At 54.2% G+C, this 16214-nt stretch overlaps 1 protein-coding gene across 3 annotated transcripts; it reads left to right on the top strand.

Annotated features, from left to right (window-relative positions):
* Positions 1-206: 206 nt before the first annotated feature.
* Positions 207-12672, top strand: CCN5 (cellular communication network factor 5). Of its 3 annotated transcripts, none has more exons than XM_079784865.1 (5): positions 207-485; positions 641-755; positions 4332-4548; positions 9588-9842; positions 12302-12672. In XM_079784865.1, the coding sequence occupies exons 2-5, from the start codon at positions 696-698 to the stop codon at positions 12520-12522; spliced, it is 753 nt and encodes a 250-aa protein (XP_079640991.1). In that variant the 5' UTR covers positions 207-485; positions 641-695; the 3' UTR covers positions 12523-12672. The 3 variants fall into 3 exon arrangements, with proteins under 3 accessions (XP_079640991.1, XP_079640989.1, XP_079640990.1); XM_079784863.1 differs by having other exon boundaries at positions 361-485; positions 663-755; XM_079784864.1 differs by having other exon boundaries at positions 441-485; positions 625-755.
* Positions 12673-16214: the final 3542 nt, after the last annotated feature.

Here is a 16214-nt window from a genome sequence, read left to right as displayed (position 1 = left end):
GCGCATCCACCGCGGCCGCCTGCCAGAGCCCGGGAAGCAGGCCCTGGGGTGGCCCCTTGTTGCCAAAAGCAAACAGGCCGCCAGGGAAGTTTTGCTCTGGGTCACACCCGCCTCTGGGTGGCTGGCTGCCAATCCTCCTGCCAGAAACCGCAGGCCCTCCGAAGCCGCCCAGCCCGGGCCACAGGGCTTTGGAGGACTTGGGTCAGCTCTGCTAAGGGGGTGTCTGCCCAGCACTTCCTGGATCCACAGCCCCCCGGGGTTGGGCAGGGGGTCTGGGCAGGGCTGCAGCAGCTACAGCCAAGGCTTGGGAAGGCCCTCGTGGGCTGGGAGGAGCTACCGAGGCCCCTGCCAGCCTGTCACAGGCTCTCAGTGCTGACATTGGCTCTGGCTTTCACACACACACACACACACACACACACACACACACACTCACACTCACACACTGGCAGGCACCCCCTTGGTGGCCTCCACGGTCTCACCTTCAGGTAAATGGGCTCATCAGTGGGAGGCTGAGGATGGGGAGAGGAGCAAGGAATGCAAAGACTAATGTGCATGTAAATGTGCGTGTGCGTGTGTGTGTGTGTGTGTGTGTGTGTGTGTGTGTGTCTGGGAGTGACCTCACAGCCTCCGGAACATAAAGACTTACAGGTCCTGCCTCCCAGGCTCAAAGCGGGCTCCGTGGGGGACACAGTGACATGAGAGGCCCACCACAGACCCGCCTCCTGGCCTTCTCCTTCCTCTGCCTCCTCTCAAAGGTAAGGGGGGCCCGGGCCCCGAATACTGCTGGCTTCCATGCTGCTGGGGGAGGTGTGAAATCGCTGCCACCGAGCCCTGCAGGGCCCGTGTTGGGCACAGCCAGGCTTCCCTCCTGGGTGCCCAGACAGCTCCTCTGGCCAGCCCTCTGCCTGCCCGCAAGCCAGTCCCTTCTCTCTGAGCCTCAGCTGCTTCCTCGCTTGAATGGGCACAGTCCGCGAGGTCTCTGTGAAGATCCTTTCTGAGAATCCACCTGCAGTCTCTGCACAGGGCCGGCACACGGCAGAGTTCAGGACTTCTCTGACTCTCACCAATCCCAACTGCCCTTCCACAGCGAGTGGTGTCCTCCTCGCAAAGGAGACTCAAGAGATGACCTGCTTTGCCTAACAATGAGCCAGGATTTTAATGGAGGCTGGTGTCTACCTCATTGGGAAGGTCATTCTGCAAAGGCACTAATGCTGAGGGCCCTCAGGCAGTGAGTGACCCCTGACCCTGGCTAGAGGGGACAAGGAAATACCTCCATAAAATAATGCCTTCCCTCTGGAACGTTTTCCAAAGAACTTGTGGAATGTCTACCTTGCCCAACAACCCTATCAGGAATTATTAGCCTGATTTCAGTCAAGCAAGGCTCAGAGAGGGTAAGCAAGTTGCCCAAAGCCACACAGTAAAGAAACATCAGCGCAATAGAGGGGGCGGAGCCCAGGATAGGCCTGGGTGTGTGGGGTTGGGGCTGGGGACTTCAGTTTCTACCTGTCCACCTCCAACCTGGACCCCAGTTGCTGGGCCCTGTCATCCCTTCAGCAGATGCTGTTCCCAGTCCCATGGGGCTTGGCCCCGCCCCAAGCCATGATCTCACTGTATTTTCATGCTTCTTTGAGGAGCTTGCGCAGGAGTTTCTCCCTCCCGCCCCCACGCTGTGGTGCGGGGAAGGCTGAGAACCCTGCTGGCACCCCATCCTGCTGTTTGTTCTGCCAAAGGGGGTGGGCAGCACACTGTGCCAGGGTGGGTGGCTGGGGTAGTCGGAGCAGGGGACTTGGGGTTTGGGGCCCAGGATTAAAGGAAAGACCAACATGAAGCCGCCCCCGACTTGCTGTGCACCCCTTTATTCTTCCCGGGTCCCAGGGAGCCAGGCAGCATCTGACACAGAACATAGCGGCTTTGTCATCATGAACATGGAAGGCCACCACCATCCTCAGAGAGAGAGAGAATGTGATGTCCTCCAGGCAGGTGGCTCCTGGGCTGAGTGCTGTGGGCAGAGGTCGGGGGCAGAGACCTAGAAATAAGCAGAGCCACGCTGCCGGGGAGCTGGCCGGACCCGCTCAGTCCCTGTCACTCCTCCGGGGCAGGTGGCCTCCACCCCATTGTACTGAGGAGGGAACAGCTCCCTCCCCGCGGAGCAGTGAAGTGAAGGGCTCAGAGTCACACAGCAAGCCAGTGCCTAAGCTAGAACTTAGACTTCAACTCTTGCCCAGAAGATTCCACATCCAGGCCTCTTCCCACAGAGCCGTGCCCCCTGGCGACCACGGCCAGGGGCTGGGAAAACCCAGCGTGCAATGGGGCAACTTGAACAGAGGGGTGGAGTGGTTAGGATGGATGCGGAGATAGAGGAAGACCGGAGAGGGCTATGCTGAAACACCCTCCCTGACCTGTCATTATTCCCCTTGAAGAAATGGGTAAACTGAGGCAGAGCCCCAGAGAACAAGAGGGGAGCGTGGCCGTTAAGAGCCTGGGCCTTGGATTCCCAGGAACCTGGATTCCAATCCCGGCTCTGCCTCTTACAGGCGATGTCTCTACATTGCCTTGGGCTTTAGCTTCCTCATCTCGGCAATGGGCTACCTCACATGGGAGGGCTAAATTAAACAACGCGTTAAAGGGCTCCGCACAGGGCACGCCCCTGGTAAGTATTCGCGGCATCACTGACAACATCAGCAGCCTCTCCTGGGTATCGCGACCTATAGTCCAGCCCCTGCCAAGCTTACGTGGTAGAAAGAGCCCCAAATGGGAAGCCAGGTGCAGAGCAGGAGACCTCTGTCCAGGACCTGCTGCTTCCAGGGAGGAGGGACCCAAGAGCCGGTGCTGGGCAGAGTTCCCCACTTTCCTCAAGAGGCCGCAGGCGCACAGCTGCACGCCTGCACCCATTACCAGTGCCCTTGTAGATGGAGCCCTGCGAGCACCCCCTGCTCTGAGGCCCCACCAGAAGCTGGTCGGCCTGTTTGGGGCACCCCCTCATGGCCAGGGTGGGAACTGCAAGCCACTGAAAGCTTGTGTCTAAGCTAGGGATGGGACAAGGTGGGGACCAGAGTAAATGGGTCATTGCCTGCTTTGGGGCCACAGAGAGGCTATGAGGGCATTGATGTCATCTTCCTAAACTGCAAGTCTTCTATCCACTACATAAAACCTCCAGTCCCCCAGGGATCCTACTAAAGATCAGTCCTCCACAGATGGGGCCACTGGGAATATCTTGAATTACGCCTACCTCTTGCTCCCCACCTTCAACTGGACATACAGGGAGCCCATGGCATCTGGTTTGGGTGTTTCCCTGTCCTGAGTGGGGAGGGGCAGTTAGGACATTTGAGTTGATACCTTGACCCTGCCCCGGGGCATGGGCCCCTGGCTCAGACTTTCCTCTATTACAGGACAAGTCAACCCCCGTCCCTGGGCCCTGGGGCCTCAGTGCAGAAGCAAGAGCCCAGTTCTGCAGCTAACACACTGTGACTTCTGACAAGTCCCTTCCCTTCTCTGATGCTCAGGTGCCCCATCTGGGCATGGCAGGGGGGAGGGGGGAGACGGGGGCAGGGGTGCCAAGGACCTGGCTGGGCATCAGAAGCCCCTGTTAAAAGTCAGACTCCAGGGCCCTGCCTCTGGAAGCTCTGACTTGGTAAGTCCCAGAGGAGGCCTAGGGGTCAGTACTTTACCAAGTCTCCTAGTTGATCCGATGATGGTCCGGGAGCATAATCGGAATTGTTCTAAAGATAAAAACTTCCATGGGACTATTGGATTCATTCAGCTCTCGAGATAAGTATCTAAGGTCCACCTGCTGGGAAGTTATAGGACCTGTGGTTGCAATCCTTCATTTTGCTGCTTCTGACTTTCTGTATTCCTAGAGGGCGGAGCCTGAGCCCTTTATTGTAATCCCAACGAGGAGCATCATAGCTGCATGCACGGAGCACCTGCTGCACTCCAGGCCCGTGCTAAGGGTTTAACATGCATCATTCCATGTACTCCTCAGAGCAGCTTCTGGGTTAGATACTGCTGTTCCCCCTTTTTTACAAATGAGGATACTGAGGCTCAGAGAGCTCAAGTAACTTGCTCAAGCTCGCTCAACTAATAAGGGGCAGAGTTGGGACTGGAACTCTAGTCCAGAGTCCATGCTCATGATGCAATGAGTACCATGGGAGTGCCAGGGTTCAAGAGCAGGTCTGTTCACAGGGTGCCAGGGTTCAAGAGCAGGTCTGTGTGATTCTGGGGCCAACGTGTGGACCCCGACACTGCCCAGCCTGGCAGAGAGGTAGGCAGTTGTGAGGGTCTCACTGCCCACCTTGGATGGCCATGGCTGAGGGGGGTCTCTGTCTCTGCAGGTGTGTGCCCAGCTGTGCCCAACACCGTGTACCTGCCCCTGGCCGCCACCCCGATGCCCACCGGGGGTGCCCCTGGTGCTGGACGGCTGCAACTGCTGCCGGGTATGTGCACGGCGGCTCGGGGAGCCCTGCGACCACCTCCACGTCTGTGACTCCAGCCAGGGCCTGGTGTGCCAGCTCGGGGCGGGCCCTGGAGGCCAGGGGGCCGTGTGCCTCTGTAAGCAGGTTTGCGGGACTGATGGAGGGTGTGGTTGGAGGGGAGGGGAGGGGCGGTCAAAGCCATGTGTCCTCCGTCAAAGGGAAGCCTTTCTCTCTCTTCCTTTTACCTTCACTTCAGATCCATCATCCTCTTGCATTTACTATGACCACGCCAACACCGAACAGCCTTCCTCCATTCCTGCCTGCCCAAATCATAGCCATGACCTCCTCCTCTGAGGAGCCCTCCCATATTCTTCTAACCAGAAGTCATCCCCCCCCCCCCTCAGGACCCTCACAATACTTTTGGGAAAATAAAAGTGCAACAACCCCTTACTTAGGGCATAATATATGTCAGGCACTTTGCTAAGCACGTACTACATAAATCACAATAATCCTGTGAGGTAAGTACTTTCAGACCCGTTTTATAGATGAGGAACCTGAGGTTTGTCGATAGTAACGGACATGCTTAATATCACACAGCTTGGGACCTGTTCCGACAGGCTCTAAAGCAACATTCTGTCTCTCTTCCTCCGGGATCGGGAGCCCATAGTTTGCATTTGCCAGTGACCCCGAGATCCTCCATCTTCCACACTCTTCCAGGCCCCGGGCCCCTGATGCTTTAGATGGGGTTCTCAGCTCCATGCCAGGGACATTTGGGACCAGATTATTCCTGTTGTGGGGCTGTCCTGTGCTTGGTAGGGCATTCAGCAGTGTCCCAGGTCTCTGCCACTAGATGCCAGTGGCACCCTCACCCCCAAGTTATGACAATCTGTCTTCAGACATTGCTGAATGTCCCCCGGGGAGAAAATCATCTCCAACTGAGAACTCGCTGCTTTAGAGAAATAGAAAGAAGCAAGGAACTGTTCTTTCCTCCCTCCCTCCCTCCCTCCCTTCCTTCCTTCCTTCCTTCCTTCCTTCCTTCCTTCCTTCCTTCCTTCCTTCCTTCCTTCCTTCCTTCTTTCCTTCCCTCATTCTCCCCCAGTCCCCTTACTCTAATAAGCCTGTAGAACAATTGACCTCTTTCCTCTATGTGCATGTCACACTTCTATAAAAATAAGAACTAGAGAGAGAGGCGCCCATGAGTCCATCTGTAGGAAGAACCCTGCTAACAAGCAAAACAACAACACTTGGAGACAGAAAGTTATCCTTAGTAAATCCTTGTTAAATACTTTATTGGATCAGAGGAGTATAATAATAAGAAAGGGGCGATTTGTAGATAAACTCATAGATGATTGCTAATTTAAAAAGTGCCTAAGACAAGCAACCTAGCTTATAAGGCCGATGTTTAGGTTAGCATGGCGCTTGTCGGAGTTTATTTATTGCATAGCACTTAGTACGTGCCAGCCACTAGGGGCTTCACAAATACCACCTCATTTGATCTCCCAGCAACCGTATGATGTAGGTACAGATGCTATCCTTATTGTATAAATGGAAAAAGGAGGCACAGAGAGGTGAAGCTACTTGCCCAGAGTCCCATAGCTCCTAAATAGCCGAGCTGGGATTTGAACCCAGGAAGCTGGCTCCACAATCTTAGTTTCCATTGCTCTACTGCTTGACACTCGACATATGCTTGGTACCTAGTGGCTGCTATTGCCAATAATTTCATTCAGGGGCCTTTTTCTTTCTTTATTCCGTCTTAACTCAGACTCAAACACCTGGAGGCCAAGGATTTATTTGGTCCTTGTTCCTTCCTGCAACTCCCAGTCCCAATCTGACAACATGGTGGATGCTCATGAATGTTTAATGATATGAACTGAATTTGGAAGCTGGGAGCTGGTGAACCCCACGGTGGGCCAGAGCCAGCTAAGACATCATAGAGGCTGCACTAGCTCTGGGGAGACACTAAGCCCCTGGCTTCCCACACCCCACACGTGCAGCTTCTGCAGCTCGGTGGAGGGCAGCTCCATCCTTCCCCTGGCTCAGGTTCAAAAGCTTGGAGTCTCTCTATTCTTTACATCCCACATCCCACATCCTCCAGCAAATTCTTCACAAAATTTCCAGGGCCTGACCCTTCTCTGTCCCTCCACTGCTCCCAGCCTGGCTGAGCCCCATCACCACTTGCCTGGATGGCAGGAGCCCCATAAGCCTCCCTGCTCCTGCCCCTAGTCTGTTCTCAACATAGTAGCACAAGGGCCCCTTGTGACACATAAGTCAGATCACGTCCCTCCTCTGCCTGAACGTCTCCAACAGCTTCTCATTTCCTCAGAATAAAAGGCGGAGTCCTCTTAGCAACCTGATCCTGTTTGCTCTCGTATCTAACTCCCTCCCTCCCTCCTGCTCTCTGCTCCAGCCACACTGGCTCTTTGCTGCTCCTTAAATACCCCAGGCACATGCCCACCGCAGGGCCTTTGCACCGGCCTTTGCACTGTGTTCTTTGCCTCCTTCATATCTTTGCTCAAATATCACCTCCTCAGTGAGGACTTCCCGGATCAACACATTTAAAAACTATAATCCTGCCCCACTCCTTAACTCTGTCCTCCTTTACTTTTCCAGAACTGATCACAAATTCTACATACTTGTTACTGTATGTATTTCCACTAGAGCAAAATCTCCAATGAGGGCAGGATTTTTGCCTGTTTTAGTCATTGCTGTATCACAAGTGCCTAGAACAGTGCCTGGTGCGTAGTAGGCGCTCGATAACTAATTGTTGAATGAATGAACGAATGAGTGGGGCTAGCAATAACAGACACCATCCATTTACTAAGCATGCACTGTGAGATAGCCCTTCATGCACATGATTTAATGTTAGTCTTTAGTAATGAGGTAGGTCCTATTATTATCCCTATTTTGCAGATGAGGGAACTGGGGCTCAGAGAGGTTAAATCACCTGCCTAAGGTCACACAGCATGCAAGCAGATGAAGGTAAACACACACACACACACACACACACACACACACAAACACACACACACACACAAAATAAAACAAAACAAAGAACCTGTGTTGTTCCTTCTCCTGCAGGGGACTCTCAGAGGGAAGAAGGATTCTGAAATCATCAGATGACAAAACTGTGCTCTGAAATTATTTGGGGGAGGGCATTGGCGAGGGTCGGGAAGGAGGAGTGAGGTTTGGGCAGCTGTAAGTGTGCATGGATGGATGGTGGGGGGCCCACGACTGAGTAAGTGTGGGGGTACCTCGTGCTGTTGGGACCATGCCTGAGCGCACCAGGCTGGGGAGTGGCTGCCCACGCGTCATCCCCCCACCCCTCCCACAGCCCGCTCTGAGCTGGACGACCCAGGAGAGGCGCCAGGAAACCTTGCTAAAATTATCGCCCCTCCAGCTGACTTTCCTAAACAGTCCCTCTGTTTACCAGCTTATCGCAGCAACCAAGAGGCCCGGGGCTGTGGCACCAGGGCCGGGAGACCAGGCTCGGACAGGCTGGGGAGAGGGGTTAAGGTATACCCGCGCTGCAGTTTTTAGGAAACCAGTGGCCACAGGGTCCAGGCCAAAAGGTTGGGATTGAAGTGAAAGGGCTGTGGCCTGGAAGGAGGACGGAGGGAGTACTGATACAGGTCCTGTTCCCCCCGAGGAAGAAATGTCACCCACTCCCATTTACTGAGCATCTGCTATGTTCTGAGCTTGGGGCAAAAGGCTTTGAGGTGGCTGACTCATTCAATCTTCCCGTGGCCCGGGTACCACGGCTCAGAGAGGTGAAATACTTGCCTTCAGCTTGCAAGTGGGGAACTGGGGTTTGAACCCAAGTCTATATGGTTCCCAACTTCCTGCATGCGTACGGACTGTTTGAGGGTTTTCTCTGAAGACCTGGGAAAACCTGCTTCCCTTCCCAGCCCCAGCTGAACTGCCACCCGCCTCCAGGAAGCTTCCCGATTGCTCCTTTCTTTGCACTCCCCAGCGGCCCACCCACCCATCCAGGGCAATTGATTGTATGTCTTAGAGATGATGACTTGCACATCTGTCTCCCCCACTGGCCCCCGAGTCTCCCCAGGCAAGGACTGTGTCTCAGTCCTGTCCAGGAGCACAGCAGTTGGGGCACAATATATGTCTCAGGAATTATAAGGAGTCAGAACTACGTTATCAGGGTCTCTTATATGCTGGGCCCCGTGCCAGGCATTCATTCAAAGGACGTGGAGTGTCCCATTCATGCTGTGAGCCAGCACAGGGAATGCCAGGATGAACACTCTCAGGCCCAGCCTTCAGGAGTCCGTGTCTAGCAGAGGAAGTGGTATCAATGCCCATGTCTTGGGGGCTTCATTCAAAGAGTGTTTCCTGAGCACCTACTATATGCCTGGCCCTATGCTAGATGCTATGCACCAATTATCTCACGTAACTGAAGGGGGAGGTGCTGTTCTCATCATTGCTACCATTAAGGTGGCTCAGAGAAGTTAAGTAGCTCACCTGAAGTCACACAGCCAGCAAGGTAAGCCCTAACCTGACTGTGATGACTGCACAGGCAGATGGACAATGGAAGTTTGCTGCATGAAATCTCAGTGTGCACATCACAGTTACCCATTAGTAATCTGTCACAATTAAGCTAATAACGACAACAGAGCAGACGTCTCCTTTCGGGTGTAGTCATTACATATATCATGCTGTTTAGTCTAAACCACGACCCTCTGAGATACCGGGTGGGGCACAAGTAGGTTTATAGTTGTATGTGAAACCGAGTTTATCCTTGTGTCATTATTTATTAATTATTGTTATTGCTTATATTACAACTGTAAACCTACATTTGCCCACCCCTGTAAGTACCATTATAACCCATTTTGCAGGAGAGGAAACTGAGGCAAGAAGAAGTGAAATCACTTGGCCAAGGTCCATAGCTAATAAAGGGGCTCGCCCAGGCAGGTCTTCTCACCAACCCTGTGCCAGGATGTGGTAGGTCACGCTGACTTCCTGCAGGTGCCAGGGCAGCTGGCCATGGGAGGGGTGCGTGTGGCAGGGCTGGAGCCCCCTGGCAGTGCTCGGATGCCCCAAGGGCACAGCCCGCCAGTGGGATCTGGGCCAGCTCTGCAGACAGAGCCACGTGGAGGATGTGCCGGCCCAGCCTTGCCCGGGGAAGGTTTGGGGTCACCGATGGGCCCTCTTTCTCGTCCGCAGGGGGAGAGGATGACGGGGGCTGTGAGGTGAACGGCCGCCGGTTCCGGGATGGGGAGACCTTCCAGCCGCACTGCAGGATCCGCTGCCGCTGCGAGGATGGCGGCTTCACCTGCGTGCCCCTGTGCAGCGAGGATGTCCGGCTGCCCAGCTGGGACTGCCCGCACCCCCGGAGGGTGGAGGTCCCGGGCCAGTGCTGCCCCGAGTGGGTGTGTGACCAGGCAGGAGCGCTGGGGGGCCAGCCCTTCCTAGCCCCAGGTGAGTGCAGGGCCGCCTGGAGGGCGGGACCTCTGAGGGGCAGATGCCTGCACAGTCAGAGGGAAGGTTTTAGTGGCAGAGACGGGGCGGGGCGGGGGCGCTGGCTGAGGAGACATAGAAAGCGGAGTAGAGAGGCACAGACCTCTTTAAAACCGACTAAATAAGAAACAGTGGGCATGTCATTTTAAATCATAAATAAATAAGTCCACATTGTGGCAGAGTGGAGAAGGAAAAGGAGGGTTGGAATACTTGAACCAAATTCTCACATTTCGTAGCAAAGTATACTATTATAATATATACTAGAGGCCTGGTGCATGAAGTTTGTGCACGGGGTGTGTGTGTGTGTGTGTGTCCCTCAGCCCAGCCTGCACCCTCTCCAATCTGGGACATCCCTCTCATATTCCAGGACTGCTGGCTCCCAACTGCTCGCCTGACTGCCTGCCTGATTGCCCATAACTGCTTCTGCCTGCCAGCCTGATCACCCCCTAACCACTCCCCTGCCAGCCTGATTGATGCCTAACTGCTTCCCTGCCAGCCCGATTGCCCCTAACTGCCCTCCCCTGCTGGCCTGGTCACCCCTAACTGCCCTCCCCTGCAGGCCTGGTCGCCCCCAACTTCCCTCTCCTGCTGGCCCGGTCACCCCTAACTGCCCTCCCTTGCCAGCCTGGTCACCCCTAACTGTCCTCCCCTGCAGGCCTGGTCACTCCTAACTGCCCTCCCCTACAGGCCTTGTCCCCCCCAACTGCCCTTCTCTGCTGGCCCGGTCACCCCTAACTGCCCTCCCCTGCAGGCCTGATCAACCACAACTGCCCTCCTCTGCTGGCCATCTTGTGTCCACATGGGAGCAGCCATCTTGTTTGTTGGAGTGATGGTCAATTTGCATATTACTTCTTTATTATATAGGATTCTTTTATACCTAATTGATACATATTAATAATATATTTATATAACAGACAAATATCCTATAATACATAACACTGATATAATACTATTGGTGTTATATTAGCCCACCACACTTCATGCTTAGCCCACCACACTCTCCTGCCTCCCCCGCGGCACCATCACCTGTGGCTTATCAACAGAGAAACTCAAAGCTGAACGTAGCCGCATGGTTGCCACTGGACATGGGCCTAGGGGTGGGCAGGATGGAGAAAAGAAGTTACCTTCTGCCATAAATTCTTTAGTTTTAGAGACTTTGTTGCTGATATGTTGCAGATTTATAAAAATTATTATGATGTGAATGTGATTTTTTTTTTTTAAAAAAAAGGAAACTGAAAAGAGAGCACCGACCCCACAGGTGATGGTGCCGCGGGGGAGGCAGGAGCGCGTGGGGGCTAAGCATGAAGTCGGCCCAGGTTCTAAGGCCAGTTAGGCCACTTCCGAGCTGCGTGACTCTGAGAAAGTTGCTTAACGTCTCTGTGCCTCGGGTCCTTCAGCTGTAAAATAAGTGTCCGCCTCATAGAGCTGTTGCAAGGACTGGAGGACTTAACACCAGGAAAAGCAGTCAGGACAGGGCCTCACACACGGCACTCCACTGGTGGCAGCTGGTATCCCGACAGAACGTGACACAGCCGTTCAAGCCCACAGCACGCCACGAGTTCACCTTCCATACAAAAAGCAGGATAGGACACCATGTGTGCGATTTTATCTCCATTACGTGCCTGCACGTGTGTCTGTCTGCGAGTATATGTGCGTGTACACATCATAAATGCTGCACGCATGTGCATATACCACAGGGTTTCTCCACCTTGGCACTGCTGACATTTGGGCCGAGTAATTCTCCAGTGAGGGGCCGCCGTGTGCATTGCAGGATGTTTAGCAGCATCCCTGTCTACCCCTGGATCCCAGTGGCAACCTCCCTCAATTGTGACAACCAAACATGTCTCCGGACATGGCCAGGTGACCCCTGGGGGACAAGGTCGCCCCTGGATACGGACTGCTTGTAGAAAGGGCCAGAAGGAAGGACACTGAAATATCAGCAGAGAAGAGTCAAACGGGAGGAGGGAGACCCGGACCCTGGTGAACCCGCCATGGTGCTCCAGGCGCGGCCTCGGGATCACTACATCCCTGTTGCTCCACACAGGCTGCCACCTCCGTGTAAAATGAGGGGCCCAGTGGTTACTGGGGGAGAGTCACGGTCAGCACCATCAGAGTAACCTAATAACCATCATGGATGAGGTGTTTACAGGTACCGGGCACTGTGCGAAGTACTTCACCTCCTCCGTTGTTTCATTCAGTCCTAACAAAGACGAGAGAATTTACACAGTGTTACAAGTACCAGGCACTCCGCTGAGGACTTCACCTGCTCCGTTCGATGCTAACTGAGATTAGGAAATTGACACAGGAAGGAACTGAGGTCCAGAGAGGTGACGCAACAGGACCCAGATTGCGCCACAGCCCAGGGGGCTCATTTGGCTGCCAAGTCCTGACCCAGTGCTGACCCTTCCTTCTTCCCCCAGGACGCCAGGCTTCCGGCCTTGTCGCTCCCCCGCCGCCGGGGGGCCCCTGCCCGGAGTGGAGCACAGCCTGGGGCCCCTGCTCCACCACCTGCGGGCTCGGCGTGACCACCCGGGTGTCCAACCAGAACCGCTTCTGTAGACTGGAGACCCAGCGCCGCCTGTGCCTGTCTGGGCCCTGCCCCCCCGCCAGGGGCCACAGCCCCCTACTCAGTGCCTTTTAGAGCCGGGCCCGGCGGGCAGTCTCGGCTACAGGCAACCATCCAGCTCGGGGGCGCCATCTGGGCCCTGGAGGACAAGAATGGGCACAGCAGCCTGGGCCCTCTGGACCCCGAGATAGATCGGGGATGCATGCCTTAGTCCTGTTCCCTCTAACTTCCAGCCTGGGGGGGGGGGGGGGGGCTGACCAGTTTCTAGGGTCTTCTGGTCCATTCCCAGCCTGCACACAGCCTTTATCCAAGATGCACGTGGGCTAGCTTGTCAGGAGATGGGCGACCATCTCTGCTTAACCATAGGCTCAGGCAGGTACTGGGCTGCCCCGGCCATTCTCCTGGGGTGCGGTGACGAGGGGCACAGATCTCCTGAGTCTCCGGCATCCTCTCCTGTGGGGATGCAAACACCTCCTGACCCTGTGCCTGTGCAGGAAGCTGGGTGCCGGGCGCTGTCAGAAAGCCTTCCGCATCCCGGGCAGAATTCAGGGGCCGAACGCTTTGTGAAAATCGCAAGATGAAACCCTTTCTTAAAGAAGGTCAGAGAACAGGCCTTCAAGCGCTCCATTACTCAGCTTGCATCGGTGAGCATCACCCCGCACCGAGCGCCTGCAGCGGCACTGAGCTAGGCACTTCGCATAGATCCGCGCTTTGCAATGTGTTGGACTCGAGCAAAGCGGGGGAGAGTGTCCTCCGGGGCCTGGGGAACATCGTCTGAAATAAACCAAACCACGTGTGAAGTTCTGTTCGAAGTCTCATGTTTGATTGTGTGAAAAGCCTTACCTGTAAGTTTCTATCCTCCTCTGTGACCTAGGCCAGTGGTCGGCAAACTCATTAGTCAACAGAGCCAAATATCAACAGTACAACGATTGAAATTTCTTTTGAGAGCCAAATTTTTTAAACTTAAACTTCTTCTAACACTACTTCTTCAAAATAGACTCGCCCAGGCCGTGGTATTTTGTGGAAGAGCCACACTCAAGGGGCCAAAGAGCCGCATGTGGCTCGCGAGCCGCAGTTTGCCGACCATGGACCTACTGTGCTTGTTCGGAAATAGAAACTGTTTTCTTCAGGATTCAACGAGGAAATTAGAAAACACACAGTCAGACACACAGGTCTTACGTGTAGGATTGAATGAGTCTTTGTAATGCACACACCTATGTAACACGCACCTCAATCAAGGCATAACACACTCCCACCACCTCAGAGAATTGCCTCCCGCCCCTTCCTATTCACCCCTCTGCTTCCTGAAGGCTGACTGATTTCTGTCACCACAGATGAGTGTTGCCTGTTCTTGAACTTCATATAAATAGAATCGCACAGTAGGTACCTTTAATGGCTTCTTTTGCTCAGTACCAGCTCTGGGGTGGAGAGGCCGAGGGGCTGAGGGAGGGCAGAGCCCAGGAGCCAGGACCAGCCAGCGGAAGCTGGAACCACAGAGGGCTGTCTGCCTGGAGCAGGAGCCTCTGAGGAGATGCAACCATGCAGACCTTACAAAAAGCAGGCGGAGATGGGGGTAGGCCCGGCTTCTGCTCTCTCCTGTCCCCCAGTTTCCAGTGGGGCCTCCCATTGGCCAAACCTACTGGAAGGTGGGAGGGGAGGGAATCTGAGAATGCAGAGCCCGAGACACAACGCAGAGCAGAGGAGGGCGGGGAGGGCTTGAGAGCAGGAGTGAGTCCAACCCACAAGGTAACAAATGACCCGCCCGCTCAGATACCACCTCCTCCCACTGGGGATCAAACCCACATCCTGGGCTTGTGTCCTGACCTGGAATTAAACCAGCAACCTTTTGGTGCACAGGATGATGCTTAGTCAACTGAGCCACACCGGCCAGGGCACTGAATATTATGTGATTTAAATAAAAATCTTAGCTATTATTATCTTGGCTTGACTTCTTGGTGCTTTTCGTTTTTCATCTGTAAAATGGGCCTAAGTAATAGAGCCCACCCTATAGGATCACAGTGACGAAGGAGTGCCCGCCACATAGGGGCTCGGCACATATTAGGTCATCCTCTATGTTTGCCTTAAACATAAGCTGTCATCATCCCGCCTCCATGGTTCCCGCCATGGTTCTTGCCACGTCAGAGAGAGATGTGAAAGCAAGGGCCGAGAATCTTCTTGTTTGTGGGGAGGAGGTGGGGGTGTTGAGGAGCAAAGGTCCCCAGGTGAAAATCGGGCTACCCCCACTGAAACTCACAGCCAGAGGTACCCAGCTCGCCGTTCCCATTATATTTGTACATTGCAGCCACAGTGTTGTGAGTTGTATCCACGTTGCTGCAAGTCACAATACTCTATTGTGTGACTAGACCACATTTTCTTTATTCATTCTCCTTTCCATGGGCATTTTGGGTAGTTTCCAGTTTGGGACAGTTGTGAATAGGGCATTGTGAACATTCTAGTACATTGGTAAACATTCCCGTTGGGCATATACTCAGAAGTAAAATTGCTAGGTTGGGGCCTAGGTCAGGTTGTCCCCCAGTATAACGGAAGTCTCTACACATAATAGGGACTTATTGCATAAACAATAAAGTAAGAGCTAACATTTACTGAGCTCTAACCACATATCAGCCTCTGTTCCAAGCATCTTCTATGCAATGACTCACTTGACCCCACTCTAACCCTTTAAAGTAAGTATAAATATGCCCATTTCATAGACAGAGACACTGAGGTACCGAGAAATTAAGGAAATAGCCCACGTGTACACAGTTCAAAGTTGGCAAAATCAGTATTCAAACCCAGAGCCCCAGCTCCAGAACCCACACTCCTGGCCACCAGGCTACACTGACCAAAGTCACTACAGGGTTCGGGGTAAGGTGCCAGGCCTGGAGGAGAAACCGAGAGAGTGGGAAGGAAGAAACGGAGGAGAGGTGAGCAGGGCCTGACCACACTAGCGGATCTTGTTTGAAGGATGGATATGACGAGCAAGGGAGATGAGACCTAAGCATGTCCCTGGGCTTTCTGCTGGAGCAGGGGAGGAAGGGGGCCATGGACAGAAGCCAGGAAGAGCAAAGGTGAGCCCCACAGGTGCAGATAGGGGAGGGCATTTGAGATGTTTTAAGTTTGAAGATGAAGTTGTCACCAGGACAGGAGGAGGCTGGAGATCAAAGATGGGTCAGGTCTGACACAGAGAAGGGAGTTCAGGTCGAGAATCTGAGTCGTCTGCAGAAAGGAGAGGAGCAGGGAATGAGGTCGGCCGAGCCAGTTTAGTTAGGGACACAGACAACCAGAATGTGTGTATGTTGGTGTGTATAACCCGTTATCACCCCCCCCCCCCGATCCCACTGCTCCCCGCTGGCCGGGCCACCATCAGCCCTGCCCAGGTGAGTGTAGTGGCCTCCTCCTGGTCTCCTGGCTTCCACTCTCGCCCCTTCAGTGTGGGCCAGAGGGACCCTGTGAAAACCAAGCCAGACAACACCACTCCTTTCCCTCTGAGAAAAGCAAAAGGCCTCCACACAACCTGCAAGCCCCCACCCTGCCCCCGTCAGCCCTCTGTCCTCGCCCTCAGGTGCTGTCCCTCCTGCTCATGCCGCTCAGACCCCATGGCCTCCCTGCTGTTTCTCAAACACGTTAGACATGCACCCACCTCAGGACCTTTGCACAGGCTGTTCCCTCTGCCTGACATCATCTTCCCCCAATCTCCCCGATGCATGCAGCACATACCACCTTTTAACACATTACATAACCCACTCATAACATTTATTATTTGTTGC

Source organism: Cnephaeus nilssonii (genome assembly GCF_951640355.1).
Source record: "Cnephaeus nilssonii genome assembly, chromosome: 11".
NCBI classification, from domain to species: domain Eukaryota; kingdom Metazoa; phylum Chordata; class Mammalia; order Chiroptera; family Vespertilionidae; genus Cnephaeus; species Cnephaeus nilssonii.
Note: the sequence above shows the minus strand (reverse complement) of the source record. Positions and strands in the feature narration are given on the sequence as shown.